The sequence below is a fragment of the Sylvia atricapilla genome, chromosome 18, assembly GCF_009819655.1.
Source record: "Sylvia atricapilla isolate bSylAtr1 chromosome 18, bSylAtr1.pri, whole genome shotgun sequence".
In the NCBI taxonomy this organism is placed as follows: domain Eukaryota; kingdom Metazoa; phylum Chordata; class Aves; order Passeriformes; family Sylviidae; genus Sylvia; species Sylvia atricapilla.
In genome coordinates this window covers 1,804,024-1,825,735 of record NC_089157.1, presented here as the reverse complement: position 1 = coordinate 1,825,735, position 21,712 = coordinate 1,804,024, and the positions used below count along the sequence as shown (strand labels likewise).

The 21,712-nt window shown below is 55.8% G+C and overlaps 4 protein-coding genes and 1 long non-coding RNA gene across 5 annotated transcripts in view; 4 read left to right on the top strand and 1 right to left on the bottom strand.

Annotated features, from left to right (window-relative positions):
* Positions 1-21,712, bottom strand: part of LRRC59 (leucine rich repeat containing 59) — a 159,989-nt gene that overhangs the window by 103,412 nt on the left and 34,865 nt on the right. The window lies entirely within an intron of this gene.
* Positions 4,368-11,523, top strand: LOC136369537 (CMRF35-like molecule 6; the record flags this gene model as incomplete). The annotated part of the gene is given in 4 exon segments (XM_066332439.1): positions 4,368-4,448; positions 4,547-4,894; positions 11,232-11,458; positions 11,461-11,523. Coding segments are annotated over 4 exon segments (678 nt in total), but the record flags the coding sequence as incomplete, so codon positions are not given.
* On the top strand, positions 5,506-7,834 carry LOC136369233 (uncharacterized). Its single transcript, XR_010744981.1, has 2 exons — positions 5,506-5,746; positions 6,902-7,834. It is a non-coding gene; the product is annotated as an uncharacterized lncRNA (long non-coding RNA).
* Positions 11,673-16,027, top strand: LOC136369536 (uncharacterized). The gene is made up of 6 exons (XM_066332438.1): positions 11,673-11,831; positions 11,930-12,277; positions 13,031-13,166; positions 14,329-14,707; positions 14,825-14,926; positions 15,602-16,027. The coding sequence occupies exons 1-6, from the start codon at positions 11,792-11,794 to the stop codon at positions 16,025-16,027; spliced, it is 1,431 nt and encodes a 476-aa protein (XP_066188535.1). The 5' UTR covers positions 11,673-11,791.
* On the top strand, positions 16,497-20,902 carry LOC136369232 (CMRF35-like molecule 5). Its single transcript, XM_066331933.1, has 7 exons — positions 16,497-16,618; positions 16,717-17,064; positions 17,818-17,953; positions 18,851-18,954; positions 19,522-19,595; positions 20,138-20,272; positions 20,549-20,902. The coding sequence occupies exons 1-7, from the start codon at positions 16,579-16,581 to the stop codon at positions 20,681-20,683; spliced, it is 972 nt and encodes a 323-aa protein (XP_066188030.1). The 5' UTR covers positions 16,497-16,578; the 3' UTR covers positions 20,684-20,902.

Here is a 21,712-nt window from a genome sequence, read left to right as displayed (position 1 = left end):
CCTTTAACTTTGCTCTTCTTGATGGCAAAACCAGCTTTCAGGAGAATCTGGATAATCTTCTCTCCTTTTTCAAACACTTCAGCTGCAGTGTTCCCCCACACAATGATGTCATCGATGTATTGCAGATGTTCTGGAGCCTCACCTTCTTCCAATACAGTTTGGATCAATCCATGACAAATGGTAGGACTGTGCTTCCACCCCTGGGGCAGTCGATTCCAAGTATACTGCACACCCCTCCAGGTGAAAGCAAACTGAGGCCTGCATTCTGCAACCAGAGGAATGGAGAAAAATGCATTGGCAATATCAATAGTGGCATACCACCTTGCTGCCTTGGACTCCAGCTCATACTGGAGTTCCAGCATGTCGGCATGGCAGCACTCAGCGGTGGAGTCACTTCATTCAATGCCCTGTAGTCCACAGTCAACCTCCATTCTCCATCTGACTTGCGCACAGGCCAGATGGGGCTGTTAAAGGGTGAGTGGGTTTTACAGACCACCCCTTGGCTCTCCAACTCACGAATCATTTTGTGGATGGGAATCACTGCATCTCGAACTGTTCTATACTGCCGCCGATGCACTATAGAAGTGGCGACTGGCACCTGCTGATCTTCCACCTTCAACAATCCCACAGCAGATGGGTCATCCGATAGTCCAGACAGGGTGTTCAGTTGCTTAACACCCTCTGTTTCTACAGATGCTATTCCAAATGCCCATCTGAATCCCTTTGGGTCTTTGAAATACCCATTCCGAAGAAAATCTATGCCCAGAATACACGGGGCCTCTGGGCCGGTCACAATCAGGTGTCTCTGCCAGTCCTTTCCAGTCAGGCTCACCTCAGCCTCCAACAAAGTCAACTCTTGTACTCCCCCTGTCACCCCGGCAATGGAAATTGGTTCTGCCCCCACATGTTTCGAAGGCACCAAAGTACATTGCGATCCAGTGTCCACCAAAGCCTCATGTCTCTGTGGTGCCGATGTGCCAGGCCATCGAATCCACACTGTCCAAAACACACGATTCTCCCCAACCTCTACCTGGCTAGAGGCAGGGCCCCTCTAAGCCTGATTATCTTTCTTTCTTTGGACATATATCCTAGAGGTTCCCTCCAGGGGATCAGACATATCATCATCGTCCCAGCTGCAGACAACTGGTGCTGCTCTCTGTTTAGTAGGACTTCCTCTTTGAATCCTACCTTCTTTCAATTTACGCACCCGTTGTGCCAGAGCAGCAGTGGGTTTTCCGTCCCACCTCCTCATGTCCTCCCCAGCTTCACGCAAGAAGACGCACAACTCAGTTCGCGGAGTGCGCCTTCTCTCCCCAACAGAGGTACGCCCGCGTTGAACACCAGGGTCTCTAATTTGAATGGCTGAAATTTGGAGGAAGTCCTCCCTAATCTCTTCCCTGAGTTTTTTGTGATTTTCCTCTAATTTATCTTCCAATTTCTGCAGTCGTGTTTCCACAGCTGCAATCCTGGCGTGAGTTGGGCCATGTACTGAATCAGCATATGCTCAAAGCTTCCTTGCCATATCGAGCACGATTTCGTGTGTCTCCTCCCGCTTCATTATTGCTAGAGCAGAAGCGTATTCAGATGGTCCAAGTCGTACAAGTTTTTGCCACATCACGGGTGTACATGGTACCAAATCTGGGTTCTTAGTGTTTAGGTCATCTGAGAAGATAATCTCTGCCACTGCCATTTCTCTCAAGCGTTGAATCCCTTGTTCTATGGTCTTCCACTGGGTCTGCTGCATGTAGAGATCGTCTGCACACAGGTATCTTTGTGCCACACTTCCCAGGACTCGTTCCCAGAGACTGCAAGGGGTAGCCACCCTCATCATTCCTTGGTCAATAACTGGATCATGTGACAGGGAGCCCAAAAGCCTTGCTTCAGTGCCATCCAGAATTGGAGCTTCGCGTGCAGCATCCCAGAGACGGACTAACCAACTAATTATAGACGCATCTGGTCGTCGGGTGTAATCCTTTCTCAAACCTCGGAGGTCCTTGAGGGCCCTTCACCTTCATCATCATCATCATCATCCTCTACTGGTCGATCAGTCTTTCGTGCTCTCTTTGCCCTGGCGACTGCCAGTGTCTTAGACTCCCTGTCTGGTTTAGCTGTTGGCCCGGAGCCCAGGATATTAGCTGCAGCCTGAGTAACTGGGGTGGTAACTAGCTTATCTCCCTGTTCCCTTTCTTCTATCTGCTGTCCTTCAGTATCTAGCAGAGTACGGTAAACATATGCCAGGGCCCAGCTCACTGCTACAATCCTTTTCTCCTTAGTATTACCACAGCACTTCTCTTTCAAATACTTTGCCACCTCAGCTGGGTTCTGAATTTGTTCAGATGGGAAGTCCCAGACTATAGGATCAGAAAATTCCTTTAAAATTTGGCCCATATCTTCCCATTTCCCACTCCACTCAAGATTTCTCTTTGTTGGCTTTACCCCTAAATCAGGAGTCTCATTAGCTCTTTTAGAAATCTCAGCTTTCATTTTATATAAACTGCAGACAGTATAGAAAAGACTTACTAGATTAAATGCCAGAAAGATGGTCTCTTTAACACTCAGGGGAAACTGAACATTTTCTAATAGAGATGTAAAAAATTCAAAGGAGAAGACGGAAGACAGAGGCTGAAAAAACTCTTCCCCTGCTTCTCCCCTAACAAACTGAATGCACCACCATAACAAGGAACTATACACTTCCGGAACAGATTTAAGCATCTTAACTGCCCTTCTATAAAGCATCACAAGAAAGCCTAGTCCAATGAATATTCTGGTTAGTACCCCACGGCCCCAAAAGCTACGTATTAGTAGCAATACCAGAGCTTTTTCTATATAAGGGAATAACCCTAGGTACCACAGACGTATTAAAACCTCAAAAATCCCTGGGGACCAGAAATATTGGCAGGCTTTCACCACGAATGACATTATGAATCCAGAAAAAAACATCCCAATACACCCACAAAACAACTAGAACCACCAATATTATTATTAAGGTTTTTCCACTTTCTCTGGCCCTTTCCCGGCCAACGCACCACGAAATGTCCTGGTTTGGAGTAAATTAGGGAAGAACCTCCGAAAGGAGTCCCCTAAACCAAACCTCCACCACCCCTTCCCCCCCAGCCCTGGGTTCGGGAAGGAAAATACCTCGGAGGAAAGTGGAAAAACTGGTTTATTGACAAAAATACACTCCCCAACACTGAATAGTGGGAAAGGACGGGTTACTGTGCCGATGGGGAGGGTGCTGACGCGTCTCTGTCTGGCCCGGGTCTTCTCCAACTTCTCAGGTCAGGTCAGGTCCGGAGCCGGTTCAAACCTTGGGGGGGGAGGGGGAGAGAAAGGAAGGAGGAAAAAAAAAAAACCAAACAGAAGCAGCGGGGGGGAAAGAAAAAACGGCAGCAGGGGCAGCCGGAGAGCAGAGCGAAGCAAAGCGAAGTGAAGAAGGCAAAAGCAGCCGAGCCAGCTGAAGCAAGAGCCGAAAGCAGCCAAGAAGGAAAAAGGAGGCAGGAACTGCTGGCTCCCGCCCAAGAGGGCGGGATTCAGCTGCGAGACATAACAACATATCCAAGATATGGGATGGATATATGGGATAGGAGGCAGCTCAACCCAGAACAAATACACCAGGAAAATTCAGAAAAGATTGCATCAGCACACACACTGGGGAGCACAGGCAGGGCCGGTTCTCCGTTCTGGACACCTGCGTGTGCCCGGCATTCAGGGTGACTGAGGAGCTCCGGGCCAAGGAGGACTCGGGCATGTTCTCCTGCGGGACGCAAAAGGCATTTTTCTCGTTCCAAGAAAGTGCTGATGTGGAGGTGATCGTCAGCCCAGGTGGGACCGTGCACGTTTCCCCACAGCACCAGTGATCGGCACGTTGGGGAGCCGGGGCCAGGCTGCGGGAGGAGCTTTCACCGTGTGCGTGACGGGACCGCGGTGCCCGTCTGGCCCCCGCGGCATCCATCCTTCCTCCGCGGCTGCGGCCCCGCCGCTCTGGCCGGACGCTCCTCAGGACAGCGGCAGCGAGCACTTCCCGCTGTTCCCGGCGCTGGCCGGGCTGCGGCCGCCGGCGCTGCTGTCCGTGAGCACGGGGCCGTGCTCTGGGTCAGCCCGCGGGACCCCACGGTCCCGGCCGGCGCCGCCGGAGCCCGCCCTGGGCCGGTGCCGATGGCACGGGCGGGGCGGGGGCATCAGCGGGGCCGGGCCGGGCCCTTCCTGCCGCCCCCGGCGGCTCCACCGAGCGCTCCCGCGGCCGCTGCCCTCGTCTCTCCGGCGGCCCGCGGTGTCCGGCGGTCCCGGGGATCGCCGCGCTCCTCCCCAGCGCGGTGACCGTGCGGCGGGGGCGGCCCGGGGCGGGGCGGGCTCCGCCGAGAGGAACCGGGAGCGGCAGCGCGCTGAGCCCCGGCGTCCCGGAGCGGCCATGCGGCTCCTGCCCCTGCTCGCCTGGGCGCTGCTGCCAGGTAAGGTTGGCCGGAGCCGCCGACGGCCGCGGCCGCCCCGTCGGGCGGGAGGTGCCGGTGCGGCGGCAGCGCTCCCGCGGCTCCGTGTGTCTCCACAGGCTGCGGGGCAGTGACGGGGCCCGGCACCGTGCGGGAATTCCTGGGGGCCTCCCTCTCCCTCACCTGTACCTACGACCGTGGCCAGGAGAAATTGCCGAAATTCTGGTGCACACTGAAAAGTTTTCCAAGTATTGGTACCTGTAAACACGACATCGTCATCACCTCGGAGTCGGAGTCCGAGGCGCGGCGGGGCCGGTTCTCCATCCGGGACAACCGCGCACAGCGGGTATTCACGGTGACCGTGGATGCTCTGTCTAAGGAGGACCAGGGCACCTTCTACTGTGGGGTGCGAACAAGAATATTTCAGCGTGATGACAGCGTGGCTGTGAAGGTGATCGTGGCCTCAGGTCAGTACTTGTGGGTTGCAGGTCGCCGAGGTCCAGCACGGATGTGTCCCTCCCTCCAGCTGCTTGGAGCAGGGGCTGCAATGGGGGCAGCCGGGAGCTGATGGGTGCCCGTGCAGGTGGGACGGCCCCAGGGTGTGTGACCAGAGTGCAGTAGGTGCCACCGTGGCTCATTTCCCATTCTCAGTTCTCCCCGGAGCCCCTCCTTGCCATCCCATGGTCAACCATCTCTATTAGTGAGGTGCTCTGTGCTGTCTGTGTCCAATTTCCTTCCTCATTAGCTGTCGCTGGCCTTTTCTGTGCTCTCCTTGCCTTACTGTGTAACACTGGGGTGTTCCTCATTGCACTGTGCTGCCCCATTTCCCACCTGGCACAAGGCAGCGCCTCTGGGCACCACGCCGTGGACTTAGGAACCATCCCTCTGCATTGCCTTGCCAGGGATCAGCCTGCATAGCAGGACAACATATATGTGGTGGTGTTGTGTGAGTAGTGAACTGGGCGTGGGGGGCCCGAGCCCCGTTCTGCAGGGTGAATCTGTTTTGTGTGTGTTTTGTGGGGGACTGAGACTGTGAAAAGCCTCCTAGGCAGGGGAAGGGTCTCACAGTCCTCTGACCTCAAGATGTGTTCTCTGGATGAGGCAGAGGGGACTGAGCTTCTCCTGCTGTCACAGCACATGGGTCACTTCCATCTCACTGGAAAACCCACAGCATTTTACCCCCCAGAGATCAACCAAGTCTCTCTTTTTTTTGTTACAGCTTCTTCCACCATCCAATCTTCGACCTACATGACCACCAGCCAGACAGTTTCCCAGGGAGAAATTGTGCAATCAACATCAAATCCCTCTACGCCTCAACTGTGAGTAGCAGCTCCTTCCTACAGCAGCCCCTTTACTCCATGAGCTGTCTGGTGCAGCTGGAGCCCTGCAGCTGCCGGGCTCTTCACACCTCCCTTAAGGATCCAGACCTCCTGTTTCTGTCTTTAGAGACCACTCCACATAGAAGAATTCTTCCTTGTGAGGGTGGGGAGGTCCTGGCACAGGTTGCCCAGAGACGTTGTGGATGCTCCATCCAGGGAAGTGTCCAAGGCCAGGTTGGACTGGGCTTGGAAGAACTTGGCTTAGTGGAAGGTGTCCCTTGCCATGGCAGAGGGTTGGAGCTGGATGATCTTTAAGGTCCCTCCTGACTCAAATCATTCTCTAACTTGATGACAGTAATTCCATTGCCTCTAGTCACATTGGAGAAGTGGTTCCTGCCCACAACAATGACCCCATGTCCTTCCCCAAAACTCAGTTCATGGGAAGCCTAGTGCTGCCCAGTGTCCTGTCCTTTGTAGTCCCAGCCTGGCAGAGATAGTAGCAAAAGCATGAACCCAGAGTGTCAGATCTGCCCCCCTTCTCTCCTGCCTGTGGGAGGTGATGCCAGCAGCAGACAAAGCTGAGACTCCCTCTCAGCACACTCAGGGCTGTGCTGGCTCTCTTGACTTTTTATGCTTGCCCCTTACAAACGAGGGTAACAAAGAGTGGAGTAAAACCAGAGCTAATGCAAGAACCCCTTCTTAACTCACTGAAGACACAGCAGCTCTCAGACACAAGCACCATTTTCTTCTGCATTGTTTGGTTTGCTCTCTCCATGCCCAGCTGGCAGCCTGACCAAGGTGCAGGACAGGAGTTGTGGGGGTCTCCCCTTTGCTCTTGACTCTGTTTTCTCTGCCAGCTGTTTCAAACACAAGTGAGGACAGCAACGTGCGCCCATTGAGCACCAACCCTCTGTGCCCCAGGGGCTTTGGGGAGCCTCCAGTGCCGTGAGTCAGGGCTTGGGATCCGGGCAAGCCCCCAGCAGCATCCCCTGGCCAGAACCTTCTTTTCCCATGGATGTATGTGCCAGCTTTGAGTCCCCAGGGAGCATCCTGGGGACAAGCAGAGCAGCCGGCAGAGATGCAAGTGCCCCAGTGCCCATCCTCATTCCCTAGACCCTCCTAAAGCTCTAACACGACCTCCCTTCTCCTACACAGGTCCCAGCTCAGCGTCATCCACTTGCTGCTGCTGCTGCTGAGCATCAAGGTGCCCGTGGCCGTGGCCGTGGTTTGTGGGGCAGCCTGGCTGAGGAGCCGGTGCAGAAGCCGCGAGCAGGAAAAGCCGCAGCTCTCGGAGGCACGCAGCAGCCCCTGGGCCCGGGGCTGTCCCCCCGTGCCCACCATCCCCGAGCCCCAGGGACGCCCTCCTGCCCCCCCGGCCCCCACCCTGCTGGGGCCGTGCCGCCCCTCACGGCCGCCCTGTGCCGGGAGGAGCTCGGCTCCGGCTCCTGCTGCCCCTGGAGAGCCTCGGCCCCCCCCGGCAGCCCGTGTGCTGGAGCGGCCTTTGGCCTTTGGGCCGCACACAGCCGGCCTCTGGTGAGCTGCAGCTGCCAGCCTGTGGGAAATGTAATGGATAAATTCGTGTGTCAAAGATTTGGTCTGTTAAAAAGCTGTTCCAGGGCATCTCGGAGATTCCAAGACCTGTGGTGCAAGCTGTGAAACCACAACATTTGCAACAGAAATGACATGGCCGGTCTGGAGATGGCCCATTCATCAAGCATGGGCCTCCACAGCTGCTTGACATCTGATATCAATCTTGATAGGGGATCTGGAGGATGATCAAATGTGCACCCCAAAGATGAGATCCAGGAAGACTATCAAATCGTGTTTCCATACTTACAGGAACCCCTTTCAAGACCTCACTTGGAAATAAAGAGATACATGAATATTTGGTCTGTCAATAGAGTTAGTCTAAGGGCAAATAACCTGTACAAAAACCGTACGCCGAGACTCAGTGTGTGTGGCTGAGGTTGGATGGTTCCGTTGTTAGTGTCACTCTGCCCACCCAGCACTCGATTGATGTTGTCCAATTTTATTGTGGCTTTTTAATTTGGTTTTGGATATTTGCTGAATAAATTCTGTTGTTTTAAATTGTTTTCTGATCATTAATAACAGATTGGTGCCATGACTCAGATCAATACTGGCGCTGTGGAAACCCTTTCCACGGGAGGCGCCCCGCTGATTTTCGGCGGCCCGGGGAAGTGGGAAACTCCGTAGCACCTATTGTATCACGAACTAAAGTTAGGTTAAGGGCCACAATAAAAGGGTTTTTTTTGGATCCAAAGAACTCAGGAAAGACCTAGGGGGGTCTTTCTGAGCCGTGGCTATTGTTTTCACTCGTAAAATTTCTCCGTGCACGAAGATTCCACGCAAGAAAATAGCTGTAAGTGTTGCTGGTTGAGTGAGGGTGATGGGGTGAGTGTGTGAGACGTGACCTGGTCACGGAACAACCACGGACCTGGAACCCACATTTCCAAACTCCCGCGAGGGACTTCTTCGGCTGCCAGGGAAGTGAGTTGGGAAAACTCATTTCGCTCATCAAACCCAGACTCAGGGGAGTCTGGGGAACTGATCACAAGGAAGCTAAAAGGAAAGGAGACGTTCCTCTGAGTTCGGGAAACTGGTCAGCCTTTTAGCTACGGGCTGGTGAGAAGTCCAGGATGCAAACCGAAGATTTATCCCTGGATGAGCAGACCCCCAGCTCAGCTCGCTGGACGGGTAAGTAATCCAAAAAGCGGAACCCAGTTTGGACAAAACAGTTTGGGAAAGGATCCCAGCTCTTAGCGGAAGCTAAGAAAGAATTCAGTGCGAGACCCACCACCAAAAATAAAAAGTAAGAAAGTTTTATTAAAAAAAATAATGGGGCAAGGGAAAAGCAAACACCAAAAAGAGCCTTGTGCCTAACTAAAACTTTTACCCAAACCCCATACAGACCCAGGCTCTCCCCTCCCCTCCGAAACCCCCGCTCCAAACCTTGCAGGCAAAGCCCTCCTCCCTTCCCTCCCGGCTGACGGCTTCAGTGTCTCCGCGTGGCTGCAGCTCCCCCGGCAGGAGCTCAGTGTCTGCCCGTGCCCGTCCCCAGCCCGGGGAGTCCTGTCCCCAACCTGTCCCCAACCGGTCCCCAACCTGACCCTCTCTGGCAGGCTCACTGCTGCTGCCACCACAGACAACCCCACCCAGAGCAGGGGGTCGTCCCTTCCCGGCCCCGTGTCAGTCCCGGGTGGGGAGGTTGAAAATTGAACCAATTTCAATTAAAAGTTTCCCCATGGGAGCCAGTCCCTATACCATTCTGAACAGGGTCCCTCCGGAGGATGTGTGATACAGTGTAATAGATCTAAAAGATGCCTTTTGGACTTGCCCTCTGGCCACAAAAAAACAAAAACAGAAAACCAAAACCAAAACAAAAACCAAAAACAAAAACAAAACCAAAAAACCCCCAAACAAACAAACCCCACAATAAACAAACAAAAAAACAAAAACAAAACAAAACAAAAACCCACCACCAAACCAACAAACAACAAAAACTAAAAACAAAACCAAACCAAACCAAAAAACCCACAACAACAACAAAAAACAACAAAATACCCCAGTCGGGATTATTTTGCCTTTCAATGGGAGGATCCTGAAACAAACCGAAAGGAGAAGTTTAGATGGACATCTCTGCCTCAGGGATTTGTAGATGCTCCTAACCTTTTTTGGTCAGGCCCTTAAACAATTATAAAGTCAATTCGTGCCAGCAGAAGGAATTAAGTTTTTACAATATACTGATGATTTGTCAATAGCTGGTCCAAGGGAGGAGCAAGTGAGAGAATGTACAATGTCATTGCTGAATTTTCTGAAAATTAAAAGTTTCAAAATCAATTTGAATCGAAATTACAATTTGCTGAATCGAAGGTAAAGTACCTAAGACACTGGATATCAAAAGGTAAAAACAAGTTAGATCCTGAAAGGGTGGCTGGAATTATAGCTCTGCCCCCTCCCCCCCCATGGACAAAGAGGGAAATCAGGCAATTGTTGGGACTGTTAGGATACTGCAGACAATGGATTGAAGAATACAGTAAAAAGGTAAAGTTTCTTGATGAGAGACTAAATACAAATAAAGTGAAATGGACTGAACAAAATGGATTAAAACTCAAGAGGTTAACGGAGGCACTAATAAATGCTCCTGTGTTGAATTTGTCAGATGTAAAAAGGCACTTTCAGTTGTTTGTGGATGTCAATAATCACACTGCTCTTGATGTTTTAACTCAGGATTGGGTGGGAACCAAGAAACCTGTGGGATATGTCTCCAAGCTTTTAGATCCAGTGAGCAGGGGATGGCATATCTGTTTTCAGGCTGCTGTGGCAGTAGCTCTGCTGGTGGAAGAGGCCAAGACGGTAACATTTGGGGCTCCCCCAGTAGTATACTCACCACACAATGTGAGGAGCATTCTGCAGCAAAAGGCACATAAATGGCTCACAGATGCCAGGCTTCCGAAGTATGAGGCTATTTTGGTACATTCACATGGTTTAGAACTTAGGACAACAGCTGCTCAGAACCCAGCCCAGTTTCTGTTTGGAGAGGCACTGGAGGAAACCTCCCATGACTGCACTGAAATGGTGGAACTGCAAACCAAGGTAAGACCAGAGCCGGGGGAGGAAAAAATGGAAGAGGGAAAAAAAATGGTTTGTAGATGGATCAGCAAGGGTAATAGAAGGAAAAAGGAAATCAGGATATGCCATAATGGATGGCAAATCCGAGAAAATAGTGGAGTCAGGGCCTCTGAATGCAAATTGGTCTGCCCAAGCCTGCGAATTATGTGCAGTGCTAAGGGAACTCAAAAGATTAAAAGGAAGAAGAGGCACTGTCTTCACCGATTCAAAATATGCTTACGGAGTTGCACACACTTTTGGCAAAATATGGGAAGAAAGAGGTTTAATTAACACTTGAGGACGAGGGTTAATTCACGGGGAAATAATAAAGCAAATCCTGGAGGCAATCAGGGATCCAGAAGAAATCTCCATTGTCCATGTCAAAGGACACCAGGTGGGTATGCAATTCCAGACCAAGGGAAATAATTTGGCAGACAAGGAGGCAAAAAAAGCAGCATTGCTCACAGTAAGTATCCCCGAAGTTCAGGAATGGGAGACCATGGAATATCCCCCTGACACTTCTCAGACGGAAATTGAGGAATATGAAAAAATAGGGGGTAAGCTAGAGGAAGGAAGGTGTAAATTACCTGACGGAAGGGAACTGGTATCAAAAGAATACACCAGGAAAATTCATTAAAGATTGCATCAGCACACACACTGGGGAGCACAGGCAGGGCCGGTTCTCCGTTCTGGACACCTGCGTGTGCCGGGCTTCAGGGTGACTGAGGAGCTCCGGGCCAAGGAGGACTCGGGCATGTTCTCGTGTGGGACGCAAAAGGGGTTTTTCCCGTTCCATGAGAGTGCTGATGTGGAGGTGATGGTCAGCCCAGGTGGGTCCGTGCACGTTTCCCCACAGCACCAGTGATCGGCACGTTGGGGAGCCGGGGCCAGGCTGCGGGAGGAGCTTTCACCGTGTGCGTGACGGGACCGCGGTGCCCGTCTGGCCCCCGCGGCATCCATCCTTCCTCCGCGGCTGCGGCCCCGCCGCTCTGGCCGGACGCTCCTCAGGACAGCGGCAGCGAGCACTTCCCGCTGTTCCCGGCGCTGGCCGGGCTGCGGCCGCCGGCGCTGCTGTCCGTGAGCACGGGGCCGTGCTCTGGGTCAGCCCGCGGGACCCCACGGTCCCGGCCGGCGCCGCCGGAGCCCGCCCTGGGCCGGTGCCGATGGCACGGGCGGGGCGGGGGCATCAGCGGGGCCGGGCCGGGCCCTTCCTGCCGCCCCCGGCGGCTCCACCGAGCGCTCCCGCGGCCGCTGCCCTCGTCTCTCCGGCGGCCCGCGGTGTCCGGCGGTCCCGGGGATCGCCGCGCTCCTCCCCAGCGCGGTGACCGTGCGGCGGGGGCGGCCCGGGGCGGGGCGGGCTCCGCCGAGAGGAACCGGGAGCGGCAGCGCGCTGAGCCCCGGCGTCCCGGAGCGGCCATGCGGCTCCTGCCCCTGCTCGCCTGGGCGCTGCTGCCAGGTAAGGTTGGCCGGAGCCGCCGACGGCCGCGGCCGCCCCGTCGGGCGGGAGGTGCCGGTGCGGCGGCAGCGCTCCCGCGGCTCCGTGTGTCTCCACAGGCTGCGGGGCAGTGACGGGGCCCGGCACCGTGCGGGAATTCCTGGGGGCCTCCCTCTCCGTCACCTGTACCTACGAGCAAGGCAAGGAGAAATTGCCGAAATTCTGGTGCACACCGAAAAGTTTTCCAAGTATTGGTACCTGTAAAAAAGACATCGTCATCACCTCGGAGTCGGAGCCCGAGGCGAGGCAGGGCCGGTTCTCCATCCGGGACAACCGCGCACAGCGGGTATTCACGGTGACCGTGGATGCTCTGTCTAAGGAGGACGAGGGCACCTTCTACTGTGGGGTGCGAACCGGCAGATTTCAGCGTGATGACAGCGCTGCTGTGAAGGTGATCGTGGCCTCAGGTCAGTACTTGTGGGTTGCAGGTCGCCGAGGTCCAGCACGGATGTGTCCCTCCCTCCAGCTGCTTGGAGCAGGGGCTGCAATGGGGGCAGCCGGGAGCTGATGGGTGCCCGTGCAGGAGGGACGGCCCCAGGGTGTGTGACCAGAGTGCAGTAGGTGCCACCGTGGCTCATTTCCCATTCTCAGTTCAAAACCGGAGCCCCTCCTTGCCATCCCAGGGTCATCCATGTCTATTAGTGAGGTGCCCTGTGCTGTCTGTGTCCAATTTCCTTCCTCATTAGCTGTCGCTGGCCTTTTCTGTGCTCTCCTTGCCTTACTGTGTAACACTGGGGTGTTCCTCATTGCACTGTGCTGCCCCATTTCCCACCTGGCACAAGGCAGCGCCTCTGGGCACCACGCCGTGGACTTAGGAACCATCCCTCTGCATTGCCTTGCCAGGGATCAGCCTGCATAGCAGGACAACATATATGTGGTGGTGTTGTGTGAGTAGTGAACTGGGCATGGGGGGCCCGAGCCCCTTTCTGCAGGGTGAATCTGTTTTGTGTGTGTTTTGTGGGGGACTGAGACTGTGAAAAGCCTCCTAGGCAGGGGAAGGGTCTCACAGTCCTCTGACCTCAAGATGTGTCCTCTGGATGAGGCAGAGCGGACTGAGCTTCTCCTGCTGTCACAGCACATGGGTCACTTCCATCTCACTGGAAACCCCACAGCATTTTACCCCCCAGAGGTCAACCAAGTCACTGTTTTTTTTGTTACAGCTTCTTTCACTAACCAGTCTTCAACCTACATGCCCACCACATCCTCTGATCTCACTCTCACTCTAACAGGCTACCCCCAGACAGTTTCCCAGGAGGAAATTGTGCAATCAACATCAAATCCATCCACACATCAACAGTGAGTAGCTGTTCCTACCTACAGCAGCCACTTTACTCCATGAGCTGTCAGGTGCAGCTGGAGCCCTGCAGCTGCCGGGCTCTTCACACCTCCCTTAAGGATCCCGACCTCCTGTTTCTGTCTTTAGAGACCACTCCACATGGAAGAATTCTTCCCTGTGAGGGTGGGGAGGTCCTGGCACAGGTTGCCCAGAGATGTTGTGGATGCTCCATCCCGGGAAGTGTTCCAGGCCAGGTTGGACTGGGCTTGGAAGAACTTGGCATAGTGGAAGGTGTCCCTTGCCATGGCAGAGGGTTGGAGCTGGATGATCTTTAAGGTCCCTTCTGACTCAAATCATTCTCTAACTTGACGATAGTAATTCCAGTGCCTCTAGTCACATTGGAGAAGTGGTTCCTGCCCACAACAATGACCCCATGTCCTTCCCCAAAATTCAGTGAGTCAGTTCATGGGAAACCAAGTGCTGCCCAGTGTCCTGTCCTTTGTAGTCCCAGCCTGGCAGAGATAGTAGCAAAAGCATGAACCCAGAGTGTCAGATCTGCCCCCCTTCTCTCCTGCCTGTGGGAGGTGATGCCAGCAGCAGACAAAGCTGAGACTCCCTCTCAGCACACTCAGGGCTGTGCTGGCTCTCTGACTTTTTATGCTTGCCCCTTACAAACGAGGGTAACAAAGAGTGGAGTAAAACCAGAGCAAATGCAAGAACCCCTTCTTAACTCACTGAAGACACAGCGGCTCTCAGACACAAGCACCATTTTCTTCTGCATTGTTTGGTTTGCTCTCTCCATGCCCAGCTGGCAGCCTGACCAAGGTGCAGGACAGGAGATGTGGGGCGTCTCCCCTTTGCTCTGACTCTGTTTCCTCTGCCAGCTGTTTCAAACACAAGTGAGGACAGCAACGTGCACCCATTGAGCACCAACCCTCTGTGCCCCAGGGGCTTTGGGGAGCCTCCAGTGCCGTGAGTCAGGGCTTGGGATCCGGGCAAGACCCCAGCAGCATCACCTGGCCAGAACCTACTTTTCCCATGCATGTATGTGCCAGCTTTGAGTCCCCAGGGAGCATCCTGGGGACAAGCAGAGCAGCTGGCAGACGTGCAAGTGCCCCAGTGCCCATCCTCATTCCCTAGACCCTACCAAAGCTCTAACACGACCTCCCTTCTCCTACACAGGTCCCAGCTCAGCATCATCCACTTGCTGCTGCTGCTGCTGAGCATCAAGGTGCCCGTGGCCGTGGCCGTGGTTTGTGGGGCAGCCTGGCTGAGGAGCCGGTGCAGAAGCCGCGAGCAGGAAAAGCCGCAGCTCTCGGAGGCACGCAGCAGCCCCTGGGCCCGGGGCTGTCCCCCCGTGCCCACCATCCCCGAGCCCCAGGGACGCCCTCCTGCCCCCCCGGCCCCCACCCTGCTGGGGCCGTGCCGCCCCTCACGGCCGCCCTGTGCCGGGAGGAGCTCGGCTCCGGCTCCTGCTGCCCCTGGAGAGCCTCGGCCCCCCCCCGGCAGCCCGTGTGCTGGAGCGGCCTTTGGCCTTTGGGCCGCACACAGCCGGCCTCTGGTGAGCTGCAGCTGCCAGCCGAAGACGGTTTTTCAATAAAGGCTGGGTCTCCTACAGGGCCGTGTCTGTCTCTCTGTCTGTCTGTCTGTCTGTCTGTCTGTCTGCTCCTCCCTTCAGCTGCCAGCCCTGCCCGGGAGGCCCGCGGCAGCCGATGCTGCTGCACACACCTGTGTGGGGACACGGCGCCACAGGGGCCGTGCAGGCTCCACCATGGCCCGAGTGAGCTTCCCTGTGGGGAGAGGAGCCCTGAGCCCCTCAGCCCGGCCACCTCTGCCTCAGCCGCCACACGCCCATCTCCAGCGGAGCCACAGCCACGGAACACTGTCCTTCCACAGCTCTGCTCCCCACTCAGCAACTGCAGGGACTGGGGACAGAGGCCGAGGCCTGGACGGACCTGATCAGAGCATGGGGCTCCTCAGCTACAGAGGAGCTGTGCTAGGAATAGTCTGGGGACTTGTGCTGACAGGAGAGGTGGGTGCTCTTGTCCAGCTGCACCAGGATAAGGGCCTGGCTTACCCATTCCATTCCCTGGGAAGGACAGGGTGGCCGTGCAGGAGCACTGCTCAGCCTGGAGGATTTTCTGGGGTTCATGTGATCTTTGTGCTGTGCTGAGCTACCTCTGCCACTGGGCGCCTGTGTCCTGACTTGAGGGCCATGCTGGGGGAAGAAAGGGGAGACTCAGGGGAAGGAGACAGTGCCCAGCAAGTCATCTCAGGGCCCGGGAGAAGCTGGAACTCCAGGCAACAGGAAACACCTTCATCATGCTGAGTCTCTAGCAGTAACGGAGGTGGTAGCAGAGGCAACAGAGGAAGGGAAGCCCGAGGGACACAATGAAGAGGGAGCAGCAGGGCTTTCCTGACTCGTCCATGTGGCTCCTGCTGGTGCTGGCCTCAGCACCGCTGCCAGGCAGGGGCTGAGTGCACGGCCGGGGCTGGAGCCCCGCGCTGGATCCACCAGAAGGAGCGGGAGCTGTGGGTGCAGTGGCAGCGCTCCCGCCAGTCCGTGCGTCTCCACATGCTCCGGGACAGGGACAGAGCCCTGCAGCGTGCAGGGATTCCTACGGGAAACACTGTGGGTCACCTGCAGCCCGGCCGGGAGACGTGGCCGAAAGTCCAGAGCAAACCGAATACACGGTTCTCCGTTCTGGACACCTGCGTGTGCCCGGCATTCAGGGTGACTGAGGAGTTCCTGGCCAAGGAGGACTCGGGCATGTTCTCGTGTGGGACGCAAAAGGGATTTTTCCCGTTCCATGAGAGTGCTGATGTGGAGGTGATCGTCAGCCCAGGTGGGACCGTGCACGTTTCCCCACAGCACCAGTGATCGGCACGTTGGGGAGCCGGGGCCAGGCTGCGGGAGGAGCTTTCACCGTGTGCGTGACGGGACCGCGGTGCCCGTCTGGCCCCCGCGGCATCCATCCTTCCTCCGCGGCTGCGGCCCCGCCGCTCTGGCCGGACGCTCCTCAGGACAGCGGCAGCGAGCACTTCCCGCTGTTCCCGGCGCTGGCCGGGCTGCGGCCGCCGGCGCTGCTGTCCGTGAGCACGGGGCCGTGCTCTGGGTCAGCCCGCGGGACCCCACGGTCCCGGCCGGCGCCGCCGGAGCCCGCCCTGGGCCGGTGCCGATGGCACGGGCGGGGCGGGGGCATCAGCGGGGCCGGGCCGGGCCCTTCCTGCCGCCCCCGGCGGCTCCACCGAGCGCTCCCGCGGCCGCTGCCCTCGTCTCTCCGGCGGCCCGCGGTGTCCGGCGGTCCCGGGGATCGCCGCGCTCCTCCCCAGCGCGGTGACCGTGCGGCGGGGGCGGCCCGGGGCGGGGCGGGCTCCGCCGAGAGGAACCGGGAGCGGCAGCGCGCTGAGCCCCGGCGTCCCGGAGCGGCCATGCGGCTCCTGCCCCTGCTCGCCTGGGCGCTGCTGCCAGGTAAGGTTGGCCGGAGCCGCCGACGGCCGCGGCCGCCCCGTCGGGCGGGAGGTGCCGGTGCGGCGGCAGCGCTCCCGCGGCTCCGTGTGTCTCCACAGGCTGCGGGGCAGTGACGGGGCCCGGCACCGTGCGGGGATTCCTGGGGGCCTCCCTCTCCCTCACCTGTACCTACGAGCGAGGCCAGGAGAAATTGCCGAAATTCTGGTGCACACTGAAAAGTTTTCCAAGTATTGGTACCTGTAAACACGACATCGTCATCACCTCGGAGTCGGAGCCCGAGGCGCGGCGGGGCCGGTTCTCCATCCGGGACAACCGCGCACAGCGGGTATTCACGGTGACCGTGGATGCTCTGTCTAAGGAGGACGAGGGCACCTTCGGCTGTGGGGTGCGAACAGGCAGATTTTGGCCTGATGACAGCGCTGCTGTGAAGGTGATCGTGGCCTCAGGTCAGTACCTGTGGGTTGCAGGTCGCCGAGGTCCAGCACGGATGTGTCCCTCCCTCCAGCTGCTTGGAGCAGGGGCTGCAATGGGGGCAGCCGGGAGCTGATGGGTGCCCGTGCAGGTGGGACGGCCCAGGGTGTGTGACCAGAGTGCAGTAGGTGCCACCGTGGCTCATTTCCCATTCTCAGTTCTCCCCGGAGCCCCTCCTTGTCACCTCATGGTCAGCCATCTCTATTAGTGAGGTGCCCTGTGCTGTCTGTGTCCAATTTTCTTCCTCATTAGCTGTCGCTGGCCTTTTCTGTGCTCTCCTTGCCGTACTGTGTAACACTGGGGTGTTCCTCATTGCACTGTGCTGCCCCATTTCCCACCTGGCACAAGGCAGCGCCTCTGGGCACCACGCCGTGGACTTAGGAACCATCCCTCTGCATTGCCTTGCCAGGGATCAGCCTGCATAGCAGGACAACATATATGTGGTGGTGTTGTGTGAGTAGTGAACTGGGCATGGGGGGCCCGAGCCCCGTTCTGCAGGGTGAATCTGTTTTGTGTGTGTTTTTTGTGGGGGACTGAGAGTGTGAAAAGCCTCCGGGGCAGGGGAAGGGTCTCACAGTCGTCTGACCTCAAGATGTGTCCTCTGGATGAGGCAGAGGGGACTGAGCTTCTCCTGCTGTCACAGCACATGGGTCACTTCCATCTCACTGGAAACCCCACAGCATTTTACCCCCCAGAGGTCAACCAAGCCTCTTCTCTTTTTGTTACAGCTTCTTTCACTAACCAGTCTTCAACCTACACGACCACCTCGTCCTCTGATCTCACTCTCACTGTAACAGGCCACACCCAGACAGTTTCCCAGGAGGAAATTGTGCAATCAACATCAAATCCATCTACACATCAACTGTGAGTAGCTGTTCCTACCTACAGCAGCCACTTTACTCCATGAGCTGTCTGGTGCAGCTGGAGTCCTGCAGCTGCCGGGCTCTTCACACCTCCCTTAAGGATCCCGACCTCCTGTTTCTGTCTTTAGAGACCACTCCACATGGAAGAATTCTTCCCTGTGAGGGTGGGGAGGTCCTGGCACAGGTTGCCCAGAGTGTTGTGGATGCTCCATCCCGGGAAGTGTTCAAGGCCAGGTTGGACTGGGCTTGGAAGAACTTGGCTTAGTGGAAGGTGTCCCTTGCCATGGCAGAGGGTTGGAGCTGGATGATCTTTAAGGTCCCTTCTGACTCAAATCATTCTCTAACTTGACGACAGTAATTCCAGTGCCTCTAGTCACATTGGAGAAGTGGTTCCTGCCCACAACACTGACCCCATTTCCTTCCCCAAAACTCAGTGAGTCTGTTCATGGGAAGCCAAGTGCTGCCCAGTGTCCTGTCCTTTGTAGTCCCAGCCTGGCAGAGATAGTAGCAAAAGCATGAACCCAGAGTGTCAGATCTTCCCCCCTTCTCTCCTGCCTGTGGGAGGTGATGCCAGCAGCAGACAAAGCTGAGACTCCCTCTCAGCACACTCAGGGCTGTGCTGGCTCTCTGACTTTTTATGCTTGCCCCTTACAAACGAGGGTAACAAAGAGTGGAGTAAAACCAGAGCAAATGCAAGAACCCCTTCTTAACTCAAGCATTGTTTGGTTTGCTCTCTCCATGCCCAGCTGGCACCCTGACAATCCCATGCCTGTTTTGATGGGCAAGCTCTGCCATGCACAGCTGCTTCCTGTGTCACTCAAAGCTGCTTTCTGCAACCCTCCTCCATGCTGGGTTCATCCTGAGACTCATGACAACACAAACTGTTTTTTTCTTGCAGCTTGAACGTGGTTGAACACGTCCTTACTCCAGCCATCGTTGTGGTTCTCTTTTTGCTTGCAGTGGCTGCTGGTGTTCTGGTAATACTCTCCAGGAAGAAGAATGGTGAGTGAAGTTTCCAGTACCACATACATTCTTACATCCTGTTTCTGTAACACGAAACAATGCTTGCTCTGCTTCCGTTATCTTTTTCCCCTCTGGTTTTTTTCCTCCCCCTTTGCCTCTCTGATCCATTCAGTTCCTCAGTACATCCTTGAGAACTCCACCAAGGCGGTTTCCTTCCCTCATGGGAACAGTGGGACCATCCCATGGGTGTTATCCCAGAGGGTGTTGTCCCCTGGGAGCAGGGAATTACAGCCCTTGGGGTGGGTGCTTCTGGTCACAGAATCTGCTTGAGTTTGTCTAGGCACCATCAGCTTCTCCAGGTGGGCTCACTTACATGGGCCAGGCTTACACTAGGCTTGATGCAAAGTGTGAGGCCAGTGTAAAGAATGGAGAGGGACAGGAGGGGTCATTGCCAGCTGGCAGGTGGGGTCTGGCTTTATTTGAAGAACTGCTTCAGTTTAGATGGCTCATGGAGTGTCAGGTTCCTGTCCTGCTTTATGGCAAGACTGGCAGTGGCAGTGCAGATTCTCAATGTGTTCCTTTTCCTCTGTTTTCACTCATGTGCAGCCACATCCATGCCTCATCCTGCCCTTTCCGGAGCAGCCATAGAGATGGACAGGACTCGCAGCATGTCACCTACAGTAAGGAAAACCTCTTCAGTTCTTGAGATCCTGTGCCCCAAAGTTCACATGGAGAGGGGAAACACTGCACCATGAGCTGCCAGAGCTGCTGCTTTCAGCCAGGTTCATGGCACTTTAGGCTGGAAAGGATCCTTTGGGCTGTTTGCCAACAGAAAGACACAACCAGGGACTTTCTATGACTATCACAGAGTATTCTTGGGAAAGGAATTTAGGATTGAGCTGAGATGTTTCTCTCCAAGCCTCTTCAAGCATGGGAGCTGCGTGAAACAGCCTTGGGAACCTGCAGCAAAGCACATCTGAAATGGCTGCAGGGTAGCTGCTCCTTGCTTACTACTTGGAAAGTATTTTCTGATATTTTCTGCCAGCTCTTGAGGAGGGGTTTGAATGTTGAGCCAGCCCTTGCTCTAATTTTTATTTCCACCCAGTGCCCCTGCAACCATCCCAACACCCATCAGGACAGGCAGCAAGGTGGGAGATATTGCCACCCCTGTGGGTGCAGGCAGGGAGTGGCAGCAGGGTAAGAGCTCATCCTTCTCCATCAGGGAACAGAAGCCGTGGTCTATGCGGCCATTAACCACGACACTGGCGCGGCTGAGAGCCAGTACAGCAATGCTGAGGCCTTCCGCCACCTGGAAACGCCCCTGGTGGAGTACACAGACATCAGGCAGAGTGCTCAGGTAAGAGAATGCCAGCACTGCCAAGCTGGAGGCAGTGAGAAGAAAGCTGGAGTGGGTGGGTGACAGAATGGGCAGCAGCATGGGCTGGGTGGGGAAGGGGAGGGCTGCAACGGGAAATGTCAAACTGGGGTACAAGTGACCCTGGCTAACGTGGGTTCCCTCTCCGGTCCCTGTGTCTGCTCCTGGGTGCTAAAAGCACCACAGAGAGGTTCCAGCAGACAGTGTTTGCCTCGAGTAGCCCCACAAAAGATGTTTTTTATCTCCCTCCTTTCCCAGCCTTTGGAAGAGCAAAGAGAGGCGTTATATGCCAGACTGCAGAAGCCTGTGCCGCAGCAGGAGCAGATCTATGCCAAAGTGCCATCAGCTCCACAGCCCAGTGAAGAGCTCTACAGTACAGTGTGGGGGAGATGAGCAAGCACCTAGCCCATGGGCTGCTCCTGCTGCTGGCAGCACCAGCAAGACTTGCACAGAGGACATGGGGTTGATGTTCTGCTCAGGCAGGAGACAGCTCAACAGCAGAGCTGTTGCTCTTCAGGGCTTGGATGTTTCTTTGAAGCAACACCAGAGAGGATGAGGTTGTGTGAAGGCACAGAGAGGGTTGAAGATAAAGTCATCTCTTTGCAAATGCAATTTGGAGTCCTCATTCGTACAGCAATGTGCTGGGAATAAAGCTGTCCCCCTTGAAGTGGGATAGTCCAGGCCAGAGACCCAGCAGGCAGCGTGTGGGAGAGGTGGGCAGGGGAGGTGAGGCTGGGCTGGTGGGTGAGCTGGCTCCCTGTGCTCACCACTCATCCCACTTGCTCCTTTGGCTGCATTGTTCATGTGGGCTGAGGCTCCCAAACCTACTGGTCACCTGTGACTGAGCTTTTTTCATGCTGATGCCAGCTGGCAGCTCCTGGCAATGAGGACAGTGGGAAATGCTATATCCAAGCACATTTGCAGGGGGTGCTTATGTGGAACGTGAGGTGTAACAGGATCTTGGTGCAGAAATGGCATTTCCCCCAACCCCTGGTCCCACAGGCTTCCAAGTGATTTGCTCCTGCTCTTTCCCACCACTCCTGAGGACTCCCAACCTGGGAACACAGAGATGAGCTGCAACCATTACCTTGCTCTTCTCTGCCCTGCTGATAACTTCTCTTCTGATACCCACTAAATACTTTCTGTGTGAAGTGTTGCTGCTTTGTCAGTGACACCGAGAATCTGACAGCACTGGCCATGGCCTGTGGCTCTGTTTGTTCCCACCTGCTAAAGGCTTCATGGCAGAGTCTCACCCTGAAAGCAGGTCCAGCCTCTTGCTTGGGCCCAGGTGGGCTCCGGCAGTGTGAGGACTCAGATCTTTAAGGACGAGGACTCTTGGGGCTCCAGCACAAACTCACAGTCCCACCACCCGCTGCTGCAGCATCAGTCCCCAAGGGAATATTCCATGTAGTCTTGCCTGGT